General features: G+C 45.1%; 1 protein-coding gene across 1 annotated transcript in view; it reads right to left on the bottom strand.

Annotated features, from left to right (window-relative positions):
* Positions 1-19381, bottom strand: part of MTMR10 (myotubularin related protein 10) — a 441272-nt gene that overhangs the window by 371918 nt on the left and 49973 nt on the right. Inside the window, exon 2 of the mRNA XM_086958381.1 lies at positions 13161-13221. Coding sequence (XP_086814507.1) covers positions 13161-13221 — 61 coding nt within the window. The remainder of the gene's footprint in view (positions 1-13160; positions 13222-19381) is intronic.

Here is a 19381-nt window from a genome sequence, read left to right as displayed (position 1 = left end):
ACCCCAGCCTGTGACGTCTTGAGAAAGGGCAAAGTTGGTGATTTATGGATCGATAAGCAGGGCACAAGTCCTATAACAAGGAAACAGAGGAAGACAGAGGCTGAAAGATAGGGGCAATGGAATCAAGGGAGCGAGTGAGAGAAAGGGTGAGAGAGAGAGCTGGGAGAGAGAAAGCGCGACTCAAACACACAGAGAGCAGCATTGGGAAAGAAGGCTGAAAATGCTGTGTGAGCAACAGAAAGATGTAACTGAACATAGGGAAGTGGGACAGACAGTAGACTTTCAGGGAAACAAATGAAGGGAGAAGCGACAGATACAGGTAAAAAGTGGTGGGGAGTCCCTATAAGAGAGAGGGGGAGATATTAAAATAAGAAAAAGAGATCGGACAGAAAGTAAACAGAGACAGAAACAAACAAGGAAGCACTGCTCGCTCCTGCAGGCAAAAACGCTGTGGGATGCAAGGAATGCAGCTGAGGGGCAGGGGTAGGGGAAGTGCGGCCGAGAGCACACAAAGGATTCCCTAGCAGGAGCAAGCGGGGGCACCATCTGTTGGCAAGTTAATTACAAACAGATGGTTTTAAAGCTCGCTCCCGCAAGGGAATCGCCAAACGTGCACGCATTGGCATTGAAAGCAATGCAATGCAATGCGTGCACGTTTTTGGCCCAAAAAGTGAATCAATTCTTAAAGGTCTTCTCATATGCAGCGAATGTGCGCTGCATAGGCGAGACCTAAACACATTAAAGCGGGCACCGTGCCGAAACAAAGCGTGATGCCCACTTCCATGGTTTTTTTATGGCCATAGCGTCCCGTGAAACTTCTAAGATGGTGCACTTGAATACCTGCTCATTGCTTCCTGAATTGTCTCATCAATCGATGCTTAAGTTTTCCACTCCTCTCCTTCGTCGTTTTTCTCTCACAATCTCGCACTGCCCTTTCATCTATTCTCTCCTTTTCACTGTCTCTCTCTTGCACTTCCGCCTCCTTCTCTGCCGTTTTCACCCTCCGTCTTCATTCTGTCCTATTATGTTTTTGCATGTTTAGTCAGTATGCACTCGACCGGAAGGTGTCAGAGCGCTTGACATAATACCCTGAGGGAACGAGGGAACAAGGGATTAGCTGTCTCAAATGGTTCACTGCAAGATGTGATATTGTAAGAGTGCAGAGATCTTACTTCTTGTGGTTGTACACGAATAGGGAGTAACAGTGCAGGTTTACATGGACAGTGCTGTGTTATGCATTTTTATTATGCGTACATATCAGTTCAGGGCGTGCACTGTGCCTATACAAAAATCTCCCCAAACAGACTATAAAGTTGGTCCATGTAGTTATAAGGTATGCCACATGTATGGTATTCACATGACTTGCCTCTTAGGTGATTAATATAGCAGTGTCATCAGGGACGGTGGGAATCCATACTGTTTCATGTTTAAAAACCAGCACTTCTAAAAATGCCTCTCCATGCAGTGACATAGTTTGATGCTCCGATGAAATGCTTCGCATGTTTGAGAAATAAAAGTTGTGATTTTTAAAAATAAAATTTGTGTAGGACTTCTGTGTCACTATTTGCATTATTTCGAAATCTGTGCTCTGGCAAGGAAAGGGTCATATACCTAAGCTTGGTTCATGTTACAGCTTTCCCAGTTTATTGGCCACATTTAAAACAGAAAAATAGCAATCACAGGAGCGAGGTATTTTTTTTAAATGGGATACATTTAAAGTGTTAAGCATTATCTTCATTATGCCATAAACTTCCCACTTCAATTTACATTTCTCCAATTATTTCATTAAATTAAAGCTGTGTTTTAAATGGATTTCTATTAAATAAAGTACCGCTTGAAAGTTGTCCTTAGGCACAAACCGAGGCCAGGAACCTAGTTTACATTTCTCTCATTATTTAATTAAAATGTATAATACTTTCTGTGAGGGTCTTTAGGCGCTGTCCAGAGGCATGGGGAGAGATTAAGTGATTTGCCCAGAATCACAGGATGTCGAGCAGACGCCGAGACTCGAACCTGGATCCCCAGCTACTAAGTCGGCATCTCTGGCCGCACCATCTCAGTCATTCAAATTTTATGAAAATAAATGTAAAATTAGGTTACTGGTTCCGGTTTCTGGCCAGTAACGACTGGGAATATACTGGATGTATTTAAGCTGCCACACAATTGTTTAAGAGTTGGGAGCTGGAATCGTTTACAGGGTTGTGCAGGTGCAATCTAACATAAAAGCTACTTGCTACGGGAATGCTTGTGTTGGTTATTAATTGTGCTTAGCGCCCAGAAGGTCATGCTGCAAGGTGCTGAAAACGGACCCCCCCCTATCATGTCACTTGACTCCGAAGAGAAGGGCACACTACACTAACGGAAACACGCTAGCACAAACATGCACACAAAAGGGCTTTTTAGGTGCATTAATGTTTACATTTAGACGTTTAATTACCTGGATTCAACTATGAGCAACACATGGAGGGGCTATACGCGTGTCAAGCTATATAATTTCCAGAGAATATGTTGGTGGAGTGGGGGCACAATCAGCAGCTGATGCAACTCTATTTCTAGAAAAAGCTTCATAGCAGCTTCTGAAGCAGCGGATGCACCTTTATTTCTAGAAAAAGCTTCTAATCCACAAGCGCTGCACTAGCAAACCTACATTATTTCAAGCGTAGCAGGCACAGTCTCTGCCCGCAGGGACTGGCAGAGGCAGTGTAAGCACATACAAGGCTGCATATCCCGCCTTGTAAATCAGCCAATGGGAAGCTGTCAACATGGACTGGTACACACCAGTCACAGAAGGTGGGCAGTCTAACACTGGACTGAATTGCTGTCACCCATTTGCCCCACGCCGCCCCAGCATAGCTCCATAGCCAATGAGAGCAGCTGGTGTGTGTTACAGCAGGCAAGAATGGAGAAGAGGCCAAAAAGGCCTAAAAATAAACAAAATGACGGGATACAAAAGTGAGCACCAGGCCACGAGCTACTGACATGTTGTCAGCAAGCTAACGGTAGCTGGCGATAAACAGGTTGGAGACCCCTGGGATAGAACAAGGTTGTCTGGAAGCTCTTTGACAACTCTGAATATGGATATTAAAGTACACATCGGGTAGAAGGGGTTTATCGCAAGAAAACAAAAGTTAAGTAGGAAGATTATCCTACTGGGATTGGTACCTGCGAAGAGGACAATAGCCATCAGGTAGTTATCTCCCATAGCAACTAAGGTGCCTGAATGGTTGAGAGATATGGCAGAATGGGCAGTGGCAGCCGAAATTCATATGCACCTCGTAGAGACAGCAAGCTAGCAGATCTGCAGGCATGGGCGGAAATGATTGCCAATCTACTAGAGACCCTGGATGCCCTTCCCCTGTGAGTTAGATGTGGGAGACTGAGAGGTGAGGTAGTTTCTGGTTATGGAATGGATGCCATTCATGTTTGACTTCCACTTGGACCTTTATGTACTCATTTCCCCATATCAATCACATGGATACGCTGATGATATACAAATTGCGTTATCAATTCAAAAAGGCGCTGAGGCGGAGACTGGCTCAAAATGCCATAATTGTTTGCAGGCAATCGCTGTATGGATGGCATCAAACTGCCTTAAAGTTAACGTAGGGAAAACCGAGTTTATCATCTTTGGGAACATGGCACATCTGTGGACACCTGATTGGTGGCCAGATACAATGGGCGTGCCCCCAACTCCAGTGGACAGGGCGAAAAACCTTGGAGTGATTGTGGACTCGAAACTGGCATATGGTGATCAGGTCAGTAGGGTAGTTTCCTCCTGTTTTTTCATCCTGCGTATCCTGCGTAAAAATCTAATTTTTCCTTCCGGAACAAAGTATGAAAATAGCAGTCACAGCGCTCATTCTCTCACGTCTGGATTATTGCAATGGTCTCTTCATTAACATCCAGAAGAGACAACTGGCCAGACTCCAGATTGTGCTGAATGCGGCAGCCAGGCTGCTTTCAGGGACCCCTAAGTTTGTTTCGGTGAGGGCAGAACTTAGAGCCCTTCACTGGCTCCCTGCCGAAGTACGGATTCAGTTTAAGGCTATGCGTCTAGTTTTTAAGGCCCTTAATGGTATTGGCCCCAACTTTCTGAAGCAATCTATTCAGTGGTACGTTCCTGGAAGAGCCTTACTTTCCACGCAAGCAAAACAAGTCACTCTTCCCCGCGTCAATAAACAGAGCTGGGGTGGCAGGAGTTTTCGTTATTGTGCCCCCAAAGCATGGAACAGTCTTCCTTTCCTTCTAAGGAACTCGACAGAGCTGCTTTCGTTTAGGAAGGGATTAAAAACCTGGCTCTTCAGGTGATAGTTTTTGCCCACAGGTACAGTCACAGATTCCTTCAGATGGTAGCTTATAGCGCCAGGACACCTCATGGTAACAGAGCGCTTTAAAAATCTTAGTAACATTAACATTGATGACATGTCATTCAAGTGTTACTTTTAGTCCATTACTACTTAACCGAGAGGGGCAGGCTGGGATGGGTGGGGGTCGATCTAAAGTTCTTTGTGTATGGCATATTGTGATGTATAATCCTGTCTACTTAAAAGGCAATAAAAATATTTTTTTTAAAAAGCAATTTTTAACAGGTCACTTAGGCTCCTCCAAGCAAGTTGGGCAAAGAAGTAGCCAAATGGCCATAAACAGTTGCTGGTTTGTGAATTCCCATTTAGATGCACCTGTAATAAATTGACACATTTGGAATCCACCGAGAAAAAACACAAAATGAAACCCTGAAGTGGATTACTCTGAAATTTTACATAAAGCTGATGCCTCGTGTGTAGTATGTGGGGACAGACAGACTCAGACTCGTCTGTCTTTGCCTGAAAGGCCACTGAGACTATTTGAATAATCTTAAGATTGAAGACCGCTGAAATATGACTTCATAAGTCATCTTGTTATATCCTTCCTTGACCTTCTTGACTAAAGCTAAAAAGAAAGGCAAAAGAAGTACACACATAGCTTCAATTTCAAATGTTATTTATATAGGTAGCAATCATTATCTCACCAAGGGCCTAATGCACTAATATTCAACGTAATAAATAGTAAATTGTGAATATAAATTCCCAATTTGTGATTTCTTATTTGGAATGAACTAAAATGTGTTCTGTGGAAGTGGTCACAATTTGCACACCAAATGTTACCGAATTAATTGATATTTTGCTAACCAACCCATGTGTTAATTGGTTAGTACACAAACTACCAAATCAGAGTAGGTCGCAATTTGACCTACTTCATTCATATGAATGTGATAGGTTGCAAATTGCGACCCATTACAATGGGCTAGAGTCACAGATAAGAAGGCCTCGGGTTGGCAGACCACCAGTTTTCTGATTAATTTTAAATAAAGATTTTTATTTTTTTATGTAGCCCAGTAAAAAAAAATATCTCCTTCCCTTTGGCGAATTCTGACTTTGAAGTGATATAGTAATGTTTTGTGACTGGATTTCGGCAGCAAAAACATTAACAAATAACTTAAGGAATCGGTATTTGGAAGTGATCCCCTTTACATGCCCCTTCGAAATAATTCTGTAACTACTCGCAAATCCAAAACACGATTAAGTAATGCGTTACTGAATCGCAATTTGGGCTTTGTACATTAAAAAATGCATTTTTGCAGTTGCAATAGTTCAGATGTTGCATCCACAAAATTGCTTTACACAGGAGGCCCAGAATCAAGTTGCTTTCTTTTGCACATACAATTTAGTAGCCCCCAAAATATCACAAATTGGTTTTGCAGTTTTTTTCCTGAGTAAGCTACACATACAATGGAAAAATATTCAAGTTATAAATGCACTGTTGGCCCCCAGAACTGAAGTCAAGGAAAATGAAAACAAAATAAAGCCTAAAAATATTTTAAGAAGCAGTGGCACTCAAAACAGTGGTCACCTCAGGTAGGTTTTGCAGACATTGCTGATGCGAGTTTCTCATCAACATCATAAGGGAGTCTGCCTTACAGAAACTGACTTTTGAAAGCGATTCACAATTTCAATCTAAACTCAAACTAGGATGATTTAGCAGGGCTTGGTACAGCAAAGAATGTTCAGTACCGCTTCAAAATACTCTGGTTTAGACGATGAATAAAGAACAAAAACACTGGCATGGTATGCTCTGTCATTAGTTCTATTTGAATCTGCAGTTACACAAGTGATGTGGTTTTGAGGTTTACCGTCAGCCGTAAAAAGAGCAAAGATTCGGTAAACGATCCAACTTGAGAACACAGCTGGCAGTCATGAGATTCAGCAATGAACACATTCTTGTGTGGCATTCAAAAGCCGGCCTCATTACATTCTTGAGCGGCCCAAGACATATTACAACAAGGAACACAACAGCAAAGTTCTGCGCTGCACATGTGCAAACCACTGCTTCAAGACGAGGAACCATCTTTGGAAAAATTCCAAAGATGAATTGCCCTATAAAAAGCTGCCATGCTTTGTGTGCTTAACAATCCTCACGCAACTGGTGCAAAACAGTTGTAATCACTGCTGATGCAAAACAAGGAAAGGAGAACAATTCCTCTTAATAGCCGGTGCACTGAGAGCTGCTACCTGGCATGGAGTCAAGTAGCTGGGAGATCTGATTTTCGGATCATAATGCCATTACACTTCACTTAAGATATCATGCTTCGTCATAGGGCGCTTCTCGTCAGACCGGCGCTGCAATATCTGACGGGCCTGGTGGCTTCTTTGGCGGAGATCTTCAGAGCTGAGGATGCTGTATGTGGTGAGTGCATGTAGGCTAAAAATAGTGTGTTGCGGTCTGTGCAAGGTGACGTTAAATAGACACCGGTCCCCAAAACCGATTAATTCAAAAAGATTCCAGGACTAAGTCAAAACAGTGGCGCGATCAAGAGTTCCTAAGGTACCAGGTTAGCTTTTTATATGTGCATGTTTCGTGCCTATGGAGCCCCTAAATCAGACGGCACTTCATCAGGACCTTAATAAACGAGAGGTATTAGCCCCCTTGTGGGGCCGGGGGACTCCCCATAAATCGAGCATGTCCAAATAAAGTAAGTCTGATCCTGGATAGAAATCAGTGAAAAGTTTCCACCTCAATGGTGGGAGTACACTACTTCATAGGCGCAGGGGTGGGACTTGACCACTGTAGGGACCACCTGACTGGAAGAGCGGGCGCTGCCGTCTCATCTAGGCATCTCCCCACGCGTCTGGAGCATAGGAGTAGGACCTCGTTAACCCTTTCGATGCTGATGACGAGCTCAGCTCGTCATCACCCACGGGTGTCGTGTGCTGATGACGAGCTGAGCTCGTCATAGTGCCACTAAAATGGCATTTTCCAGCACACAGCGGGAAAACGCCTAGCAGCCAAGAGGTTAAATATCTTGCTCTTCATCCCCCTTCCGATTTAACATAATCGCGGCTGATCCTGGATATTTTTGTACGCAGTTTTTTATTCACACAAGCGCTTTGGCAAACCAGGTCCTTCCTTGTTGGCTTTTAAAGACTGAAAACATATTTACAGGCTTGAGTAGTATACATAACCTGTGCTGAAACTTATCAAAGCTAGAGGACTAACTCGGCACTATTCAAAAGGACTTCACAAGTGGCACTATTTTGCAAGACCTGTGGAGAGGCCAGAGAGGGAGCGCCACATTAAGTCCAATGAGGGGGTTGAAGCGCCTCAGGTTAGATTAGGACAGGATCAAGGTGGGCGCTGTCAGCAGTTCCACGGATGTAATATAGTTTATGGTCCAAGGAGAGACATCTGCCCAAGAAGAAGAGAAGCATAGGCAGAGGTGGTGGTGTAGGTTCAAGCGTTTCTTCCATTGCCTTTGAAATTTTGTCCAGAAAAATAACCTCACTGCAATTCTACATTGAAAAGAGGTACATTCTTTATGAAGGGCACCATACCAACTATGTACCCACCACCCATGCCCCCCCCCAAAAAAACCTAGTAATAAGCTTATATAGCAGATAAAAAGATTATTTTTAAACACTTATTAGTTGACAGGAAACTATTCATCCTTGATATTTTTAATAACACAAATTAGGTTGAGGGACAACCAAACAATTTTGGTTATCACATCACCACAGCACCATCACTATTCCTCCTCCATTTACCCTTGCCTCCCTCACACCCTCTAAACATTCACGAAAGAGCAACTGGCTTTTTCAGAACTTGTTTTCAATAAAGGCACTCTTGCTTCCACAGAGGAGTATCCCGTTTTTTTCTTTGTTAAGTTTGAGGCACGTGCTCTGCATCCAACAAGCAATGTTGGTCATGCACATGTGGAAGTTGGCTTTTGTTTTGGTGGATAGGGACAGGACGAGCTGAGTGTCATCCACGCAGGAAATGACGTTCATTCATGAGATTTGACCAGGGTGGCTACAGGGGGTATGTAGGTGTTGTAGAGGGTGGGGCTAAGAGAGGAGTCTTGGAGGAATTCACAGACGAGGTCTTTGCATGCTGAGGAGTAGGGTGGGAGGTGGATGCTTTGGGTTCAGCCTGTGAGAAAGGAAGCAACACACTTGGGGAGTGGAGGATGTGGAAGAGGGTGCAGTGAGACACGGTGTCAAAGGCTGCAGAGAGGTCGAGGAGGATGAGGGCTCTGATGTCATATGTAGATGTTTCCGTGCTATGGTTGGGAAGGAATCCTGACTGCGAGGGATACAGCAGGTTGTTGGTTTCAAGATGTTTGGTAAGTTGGATGTTTATTCCTTTTTTTAGGACTTTGGCCGGAAACCGTTGACTTCTACATGCTTCCAGGCAGTGGGTAAGCGGGCAGAGGTGATGGAGGTGTTAAGGATGTGGGTAAGCTCCTTGCTGATGGAGTTGGTTACCTTGTTAAACATGTCGTGGGGGCAGGGATCCCTGAAAGCTGATGAGGGTGGAGGTGGTCGGCGTAGTAAGGAGTTTCCCAGGTTGAGATGATGGCTGGGTTGTTGTCTTTGTTAGTGCAGAGTGTGATGATGCTGTATAGGGGAAGTTTGGAGTCACAGCAAAATTTTCTTTGAGTAGTAGTATTCAGCTTTAGTTGAGGATATCATGCTATAATGACATGTCTGGACCATGGTATGAAAATCCCCACACTGAGATTAATTCAAGCATTCCATCCATAACTTTATTTGCTGCCCTTTCTGATGTGTAGGGCCATTAATCTTCAAGCCAACCATTCCATTAATAATATAGGCAATAGGACTGCCGATGATGACAGAGTTGATCCATAAACGAAAATCTTCTGGAACCAGCAAATTTGTATGAGATGAAGACAATAGTAACAAAATTAAGAAAGCAGTTAATAAATGGTTTCGCTTTCCTCCTCTGAGAGGTAGCAACCCACTCCAGGAGTGGTGACAGAGCAACCCAGTAGTTCAGCATGAGAAAACTCTGTCAATTTAAGTTCCTTAGTAAGGAATTTATCACAGCAAATTATTGCTAGATGTCCCCCACACTTGAGCGGGCAGGACCAGTGAATTCTAGAATGCCCAATGGGACAGCATTGTTGAAAGGTAAAAAATGTATTGTGTTAAGTTAGCCTCTACTCCTCTTCCATTTTGTCTACCGGCCCGCATCTTTGTGTTTCTGCAGGGACTTTCATAAAGTCAGAAGTAAGAGTTACTTACCTTTGGTAACAATGTATCTGGTAGAGACAATTCTGGTAGAGACAATTCTAGCCGCAGATTCCTTATCGTGGAATTATCCCCAGGCGCGAGACTGGATCCAGAATACTTTTTGCCACAGCATCCCTGCCACCACGTGACTCCGCCCAGATGTCGTCCGCGTCCATGACGTCAGCGAGGATACATAAGTCCCACCCCGGCGCGCCAAAGTCAGTTTTCTTCGGAGAACTTTTCTGCACCAAAAATCTGAGCAATCACTAACAAAACTGAGAATACTGGAACAGTGTGCAAAAAACCCTGCTAAACAGGAGGAAAAAAAACAATGGTGAGGAACAGCACCATCCAGGATAGAGTCAGGTACTGAGGCACCAAGATCTGGAATGAAAGAACAGGACAACGCCATTGGAAAGCAATCCTGTAAACAAATACAACAGCCTCCCCTGGGCAAAAGCATGTAAAAAATACACAGCAGACCAAGAAGTCTGCAGCCACCGCCCGGAACAGAAGGGGACACCAAGGTCAGAACGGAGAGCAATGACCATTCAGTCCCAGACAATACCAGCAGGGAGAAAGTCTCCCGAAGCCAAGGTCAAGACCAACCAAGGCACCTCAACCCCAAGGACTGCCAAAGACAGAAGTGCAAGTAACAAAAGGAAGAAGAAGAAGAGCGAACCCCACACTGGAGACCAGGGTGCAGGGGCGCAGAAGTGCCCACAAAAGTAGAAAAATGGAGCAACAAGGCGAGCATCCCCAGAGGGAGGGAGGAGGAAAAGGGCACCCGCAAAAAGACAACCACCCATAAGCAGATGAGTGCAGAAGGCCAAGAGGGCCCTCACAGAATGGGGAGGAAGAGCGGGTCGTGAAGGAATCTGCGGCTAGAATCATCTCTACCAGATACATTGTTACAGAAGGTAAGTAACTCGTATATCTGATAGAGACTACTACAGGCAGTTATCTTAACGTAGAATACATACCCTAGCCATAACCAAGGGGAAAGAGGGTCTGCGAGAGGACCCCCCCACACCCCCAGCTCAGGTGAACCAAAGGTCCTGACAGGGGACAAATCACCGGGACAGTGAATAGCCCAGTTCCCCCTAACAGGGGATGAGCCACAGGGACAGGGAAAACAGCACTGTCCCCCCCCCATGCAGATTAGAACCTCAGCGTCGTGGAAAACACCGCCCAAGGGGATGTGTCGCAGCGACCATCGACAGCCCCGCCCTCACCAAGCAGGAGAAGAAAGGGCAATACAAAAAGAGGCCATCAGCCAATTTACCTGGAACCTCCACCGGAAGCTCCCGGTATAGGCAATATGAAAGGAGTTCAGCAGCCAATGTACCAGGGACCTCCACCAGAAGCCCCGAGTGCAGGCAATACGAAGGGAGACCAGAAGCCAATGTACCAGGGACCTCCATTGGAAGCCCCAGGTACAGGCAATATGAGAAGAGGTCAGCAGCCAATGTACCAGGGACCTTCACCGAAAGCCCTGGTACAGCTGTCATTCAGTTAAAGTGATGGCTGGTTCAACAGTTATTAAAAATTAATTATTAGATTGCGGCAACAGTTGAAATTGCTAGTCAGCGATGTATCCCCTTTTCTATCAGCTGTATGCTGGTGGGGTCATACTGGATACTCCCACACCAGTATTTGGCTTCCCACTTTAAGCCATTGGAAACAATATTAGTTAAAAACGTCCCCGTCTGCTGATCTTTTGGCATCAATTTAATAACTGTAAGAACAAGCAATTGAGGCCTGCTAATGAAACACATATTGCTGGAGTCTTATCACCAGTAAACACCTTTCAAATCTCTCTAACAATGGATATTTCAGTTTCACCGATCACTTTATCCAAGTAGCAAACTTTTCCAAACCATAGCATTTATTTCATATCTGCATCGTCATAATTTATTAGAAATTCACTTACTCTAATTCCACTGTATAGAAATATTGCAACCTATCCTTAAATCATAAAAGGGACTTGAAAAAACTTGGGAGGGGAAATCTAACAACCTGGGACGCTTCTGCTAAAGGTTGCCTTTTCATTTCGGTATCTTCAGGTAAGGATTGTTCCAACCACAGCGCTAAAACCAGAAAATTATACAACAGGAAACAAACAAATGAAGGTAAAAATTTTTACCAGAAATGAGCTCTAACTAAAAGGGACTATAATTGTTAATATGTTATTCCATAATGTGTATGCATTTGGTTTTGGCATTCTGTGGAAGTGAGGGATTTTTGCTACAACTGGGCCGGAGGGTGCTCCTTGAGAAGGGCGTTTGGTTGGGACGCGCTGGAGAAGAATGGTGCACGGTACTTAGGGACAAGAAGATCCTTAAACCAGGTTTCTAGGTGATCCAGCACGTTGGGGCCATCATTGCCCTCCAGGGGGCCCCCCAATGCAGATATTATTACAACGAACACATCTCTTTGCATGTTCTGAATGATTCTCGATAAACACGACCCACTCCATTAGGTCCTGGTGCATCTTCTGGAGATCTGCAGTGTGGGGTTGAGGTCATGCAGTGTCTTTTCAGACTGAGTGACCCGTTCCACAAGTTTTCTGTGGTCGTCTCATAGATGATGACAGAGGCTTCCCTCCACAACTGCAGGCGGGCCCCACATCGTAGGGCGCATTTTAGGAAGGATCAAGGTCGTAGTCAGGAGAGGCCTGTGATGGCCATCTGTGCCACTAGGCAGGCAGGCACAAGGCACACCTCCTTGATGTGTGGTCCGGCCACCAAGCAAGCCATGAGGAAGGAGCCCGGCCTGGCCCAGCCACACCCTCAAAGCAGGCAGTCACACAACAGTAAACTGCTGTGCAGTCTGTTAGTCACACTAGGCAGGTCCCAAAAACTCACTCGGGGACCAAAAGTCAGACGGAGCACTGGGCATTGATGGTGCCTCTCCTACCACTGCCTGTTGACTCCTGGGAGTCAGCAGAAACACCCTTCTGCCACTGGCCGTGCAGCAGCAAAGGTGGAATCAACCCGCAAGTCATAATGCTGCTCCGGGAGTCTCAGGTGTGTAGCACGGAATGCCGCCAAGGCCAACTATTCACCAGGAGGACCATTTTCCAGATTGGGCTCAGGGAGACTCCCTGAGTAACAAACTTGGGTGGATTAATGAGCCTCAAGCCGGGAGCACTCTGCTTAGGCATCCACCATATTAGCTATCCAAGCCTCGTCCTTTGTTCTTTATACTCTTTAGTAGAAATTTTACACAGCTCGTTAAATACAGCACATGGGAATACCAAATTAATAAAATTACACAAGTGTAGTTTTTGGACAGTTCTAAACAATTCACATGTCAAAGTAACTGTATGAAGAACACTTATTTATTTGCTTAAACTTCAAATGCTGTAAGACTACAGTAACTATGCCACAATAGCAAAAACAAAAAAACCAAAAAGGATGTGCTCCTTACTGAATTATTAACTATATATCAGAGAAGAATGGGGAAAATGTAATAACCACAACTCCAGAACACAACAATCTCCCTATTCAAAGCTGAAACAAGTTGATTTTGGATCACAAAACGTTTAACCAGTAAGTACAATTTTTAAAAAGCAGAATATGTGCTTACCTGGCAACAGAACAGCTTCTAATTTCTTAATCTTGGTTTCCGGACTTATCTTGTCTTCTTTCTGAAAGCATACCAGCACAAAACTATAAAGGATGCTAGGGTCGAGTAAAGTTTCAAGTTCACATAAAAATGGAGTATGCTGGTGCATTCGCAAAAATACGAAATGTGAAATATAAATAAGAAATAACAAGAAAGTAAAGCTAGCTGCAGTACCAGCTCTAAATAACAGAACAAGACAAGAAAAATTAAAATTCAGCTAATACAGAGACTGCAGCAAACAGTTGTAAGGGGACAGATAAACCAGTAGCAAATGTCATGTGATGCAGAGAAACAATAAGTGCCAACTCGACCGACAGAGAGAAACAAGATGCAACTAACATCAAGAGGGTCCAAAAGCACCAAAATAAAGTGACCGAAAGCGAAGTGAAGCAAAACAGTAAACAGCACCACCAGTGTCAACTGAGAAACCAAATCGAAGTAGCAGAGAAACTGGCATCACTCGCACATCCTGCTTAAAAGAAAGCTTCCTGGACAGAAAGGGTAATCATTCTATGAGCCGTTCCTGAGCTGGATGGCGGAGATCCTTGTGGGACTGCTCAATATACCTAAAAGCATGTAGTGTCTTACAGCACCACCCACGTGGTGTCAAATTATGCTGAATAAACCAGGACCAGCGATCAAGGCCGTTGTGAGCCAATCAAGGCCTCGCCGGAGGGCATTGCGAGTCGATCATGACCTCAAGCTGTACTCACATACTCTTTTTTTTTCTAATTTAGGGTTGTTTTTCGCTGCAGTGGGGTTAATATCTGGGAGCCCACTGAGGGTGCTCAAATGTGACTGTGCTGCGTTGCGTTGCCAGTACATTATACACTCTGATGATGATGTACACCATGTGCTCTCCCACCTATCAGAAGGCTCTATAAAGAATTAATGAATGAGCTAAAGCAGCAGAGCTTCTAATGAGCGTCCCAGATGCTCCTACCTCTGAGAAGGGGTCACTGACTAGAGGTAAAATCTGCAACTAGGGCTCTTCTCTACCCATAGCTGTTGAGGAGTTTCTCTGCCCTAGGACTTGTCGATACTTTTAAAGTTTGGAGCACGACGTGTGAAACCATTCATAGCTTTTATCCACAAAGGGTAACCAAGTCAAAGTTGCATTCTTTTTTCCCCACGTGTGATTCCGATAGAGGTAACCAAGAAATTAGCCGACATTCATTTGGGTTGTTTTGAAAAAATGAGAAAAATGTGGACTTCTGAAAATGTGTGCTTTGTTTTCTAAAAAGGGCATCACCAAATAATTTAGTGTGCTACTATTACCATCTTTCCAGTTTTCAGGAACAAGCAGCGTTATTAACAAGCATTTACAATGCAACGGTTTCACCTTTGCAAAAGTTAGAGCTATTGGCATTGTAAATGACAACATTTTTATTTATGTTTTGGTTTTTAAAACAGATAAATAAATGGCATTGTCATTTACATTGCCAATAGCTTAATCTCTCGCAAATGTGAGACCTATTGTACCCTACTGGACGAGCTCAGCAGACAGCAATAGTAGTGTGTTTATTGCTAGGTACTAGCAGTATTTGCATTGTAATTCATGTTCATTAAACCAATATTTGAACAGGGGGCTTATTTCACGAATTCCCTAATTTTAATAGAAATTGATTTTATATTATTTGGGCTGGCTGAAAAATTGCTTTATTAAATTCATTATGTTAATAATACGTTGTGAGAGCATGTTGAGCTAGCTTCTTACATCCTTTGTCTGAAATATTTTAGCAAAAAAATATTAGACCGTTTTCTTAGATTTATTTATCAGAATTGCTGACCTTTGACCTAGAGACCTACACCAACTTAACAAAAGTTGTGTAATAGTGCAAAGAATCACTGAAATTGCAAAACGTTTCATGTAGTTGTGCAGAGTAAAAAATAAACTTTGATGGACATATTGCAGAACTCTTGCCTAATGTACACAGTTGTATCTGCCCCTTGTTCAACAAGGGGGGCATGCTTAATGAATATGAATACAATATTTATTAGCGGCAGATGAAGAAATGGTGTTCAGTCAACTCATTGAGTACATCTAACTTCAAGTCTGTTTCATAGAGTGATGTATTCATTGGTTTGTTTCTCTGGGTGTGTGTGTGTGGCTCTGGGTGTGTGTGGTTCTGGGTGTGTGTGCCTCTGGGTGTGTGTGGCTGGCTGTGTGTGTGTGGCTTCGGGTGTCTGTGGCTCTGGGTGTGTGTGTGTGGTAGTAATTGCTGTCTGCTGAGCTCTTCCAGTAGGGTAAAATAGGTCTCACATTTGCGAGAGATTAAGCTATTGGCATTGTAAATAACAATGCCATTTATTTATCTGTTTTCAAAACCAACACATAAATAAAAATGTTGTCATTTACAATGCCAACAGCTCTAACTTTTGCAAAGGCGAAACCGTTGCATTGTAAATGCTTGTTTATGTGTTGCTTTTGAAAACAGATAAATAAATGGCATTGTCATTTACAATGTCAATCGCTTAATCTCTCGCAAAGGCCACACACAAACACACAGACCCAGAGCCCCACACACAGACACAGCCCCACACACACAGTATGGAATGACAGTATGGAAAGACAACGACAGACAGTGCCCCTTCCTGTGGTGTGACTGAGAAGGTGGTACACTAAGCATAGGCTCAGATAACAACAAAGGTGGAGGTCGACCACAGTCTTTAACTGCTCTCGGTAACGATCTCGTGGAGGGCAGTTCTAGCTTTAAATATGTTAAATTCTCCAGGCACTGACCGCTCCACCTTCCCCGGGCCGTACTGACTACAGTACAGCTGTACCCATGACTGACTGTGTACAGTATTCACACATTCAGTGCCACGGCTGGTGCTGTGCTCTTCTAAGCTCTGTGTGTTATTGAGCACACGTGTGCAAATCTGGGTTTTAAAGCGGATAATTTTAGCAGCTGAGTTCAGATTCAGACCTGTGCTTGTGAAGGGGCGCAGCACTGCTGGCGTTGCAAAGGATGCAGTTTGCTGTGCTCTGCCCTTGCTCCTCGGCTCCAGAAACTCCTCACACCAGACATTTTATATGTGTGAACCCGATGGTGGTTTATTAAATAGATTGTTGACGCTGGAATGTGTCAACAACTTGCGAGTAAGCCTGCCCTCACCTCGCACAATGTACAGTGGATCTAGGCTGGCATGGGTGCACACTTATAAGTGTACATCTGCCAGTAGGGCTGCACCATTCCCAAGAGAAAAACGCTAATTGTTGCTGTTTTAACAGTCTGCAAAGGCCCGTTTCTGGTGCTAAAGAGAACTGTAAACGAAATTGAATGCTTCCTCTGATATTTATAGGTTTCATTTTGCATGCGAGAAAATGTCACTCAGTCGTTGAATGTCACTGATAATTACACCAGGATTATGAAAATATCACACAGCAATATGAAACCTTGGCAGACAGTACTCTGCAGTACCGGCTTCAACTGCAGCTTCCATTGCAGTTTATGTAACTGAAGATAGTCGGCGCCCCCTGCTCCCTGCTCAGCAGCATGTGACAGTGCACTAGCTCCCCTCCCCCAGATCACAGACAAAGCGCCTCGATGCCAGAAGGCCTTGGTGCCACGGGGGGCAGGAGGTAAAAGGGCGAAGCCAGGGCCGCCGGAGCGAGGGCCAAGCAGCGGTCAAAGTGCTCAGGAGAAAAATCAGAGTTCAGCATCCATCACTTACTCGGCCGGCCCTCGTGCTGCACGTTGCTTTAGCGTCAACATGTCAAGCACACAAACATCACCTATCGTGTATCGAAGTTGTGCAATTCATATTGTATTTTATTTAATAGACAACAATGTTGATTTCTGTTATTTTGAGCACCACGTGCAGGTTTACATGCAGCTCACTTGCCTTCTTAGTTCACTAATTTGTCACGTTTAACAAGAGACATCGGAACATCATCCACATTAATGCAATGAAATAGAGAAACCTTTGTTCCTTCATCTTTTTAAAGAAGCAACTCCGGTTTCTTAAAGTACCAGTGCTGCTTTAAAAACAAGATGTGTGGCTCTTGCCAAAGGGTCTGGCGGGGACACACGCAAACTCAGGAAAAGCACATTTGTATTATATTTTCACAGGCACGGCTGTCAATAAGTGGCGCTGCCTTCTGGAAGGGCTGACGGTCGGAATCAGTGTTTGATGTTCGCACCGGCGCTCATTTTTGGGGCTTCCTTATCAGACTTTGCCTCACTGATCACACCTCAGGGAGTGTCCTCGTTGGCTGCTCTCACAGATAACCCAGTTCGTTGAGAGTGAGTGGAGGCGCACGCCGCACCTTGATAACGGTTGTTAAAAACGTTCCTCGGGCGTGAATTAATTGGTGCTGGTGACTTGGCTGCCTGCGCCTTTTGCAGCTTTGCTGTCTGCTGCCGGTGGCTGGTTCCTCTGGTGCATGACACACCTCCACTCCCGCCCGGTGCGGTGGTGCCAGACTGCATCCGGGCCTCGCGCTGCCTCTCGCATCCCTTCTCTGGGTAATTAGCCGCTTCCACCGCCTCCCCCCTTTGTTCCCTGACACTGATTGCCTGTTACCTCTCGGTAAACAGTTGGGTGTACAGCATATGCCAGATGTGATCTCCTGCAGCCCACAGAGACTCCCCGCTGGGACTCCTGGGCCTTAACATCTGAAAACAGCCACCCCGGAGTGGACCGGCCACACCGCTGCCCCCGGCACACCGCCCGGCGCGGGGACTCTCGTTAAGTAATCAAGCCCATGATAAACCTGAGCCATTGTGACGGCAACAAACACAGTCGCCGATATCGAAACATTCTAATAAAATTTGACATTTATAACGCAACTAAGCAAAACATTTGTGGTTTTTAAAAATAAAAGTGCAAGCTCACATTCATTGAATATTTTTATGAAATCATTACTGCTTCTAAATTTCGTGGGCAGTCAACAATAGTACAATATCAGTATGCATAGCTGCCAAGGTTTCAGATAGTGTTTTGCGCGGCGCAGCTAACTGCCTGTAGCAATCCATCCTTCATTCCCCCTTCTTGCACCGCGGCGGGTGGCCATGAGAGACACGTGAGTCTCGTGCTGCTTGCAGTGCACTCCACTGACTCGGATTGCCCCACCGCTTCGGTCTACTTTTTTCGGACATGAGGGCACTCTCTACCGCCGGCACATACGGATTTAAATCACAGCCTCTATGGTGCCACGGTGATTGACAGGAGCACAGTATCGACTGAGAGGGCAGCCCCTCCTCCTAATTGGAGCAGTGTGAGTGTGTGTGAAGAGCCTTAAGAGGCGCTGGTGCCGCAGCCACTACTGCCCAACTTAATTGTTTCAGCTACCGGCAGCCACAAACTCACGGCAAACTCCCAGCAGCGGAGGAAGCGGCCGTGCTCTGCTGCTGAGGTAGTCACAAGACTGCAGTCATGTGATGCGCCCCGGCCGACCCATGACGCAAAATGATCCCTGCTCCACCAGCAGCCGCACCTCCACGGGGAGGCGGACACCGTGGCATGGCATTGGGGGAAAAAACCCTTCTCTTAGAGCCAACCTCGCCCCAAGAAGACGTGACCCACTTAACTCCAGAACTGCGTCTTTGCCAAGGGCAGGGATGAACTAGTGCTGCGAGGTTGCCTCCTAGTGATATGCCAGCTTTACAAGACCGATATAAGCACGGATATGAACACCGGAGAGGGAGGAGGAGGGGGGAGGGAGGGGAATCAAGTCCTTAAACATATTATGTGCCTTCTTTAAAACGATTGGTACAAAGCCGACAATTGTTTTTTCACACAAGAAAAGAAAAGTCAGGTCCCGGGCCAGCAGCCAATCACAGCGCGGCCCGGGGAATGACGTCACGGGGTGTCCCGGGCCGGCAGCCAATCACAGCGCGGCCCGGGAAATGACGTCACGGGGTGTCCCGGGCCGGCAGCCAATCACAGCGCGGCCCGGGACAAAGGGGCGGGACTTAAAAAAAGCCTGAGAAACGCCCCCGAATCGCGTTTTTACGAGAAAGCGTGATTGACAGCCTCTGTCTCCCAATGGCTAGCCTCCATTTATGGAGCTAGCCAATGGGAAACAGAGGCGGTCCGAACATCCATACTGTTGACAAAAGTTTTCGATCTGGGAGGGGCACTGCGTGCCCTCGCCAGGTCGAAACCTAAAAATGACCAGAATGTTCGCACTTTTTAAGTGGTAGACTCTTTTTCCTAGTTTTTGTAGTTTCAAC

Source organism: Lissotriton vulgaris, chromosome 2_1 (assembly GCF_964263255.1).
Source record: "Lissotriton vulgaris chromosome 2_1, aLisVul1.2, whole genome shotgun sequence".
Classification (NCBI taxonomy): domain Eukaryota; kingdom Metazoa; phylum Chordata; class Amphibia; order Caudata; family Salamandridae; genus Lissotriton; species Lissotriton vulgaris.
The sequence above is the reverse complement of the archived record's forward strand: the minus strand, read 5'-3'. Positions and strand labels throughout refer to the sequence as shown.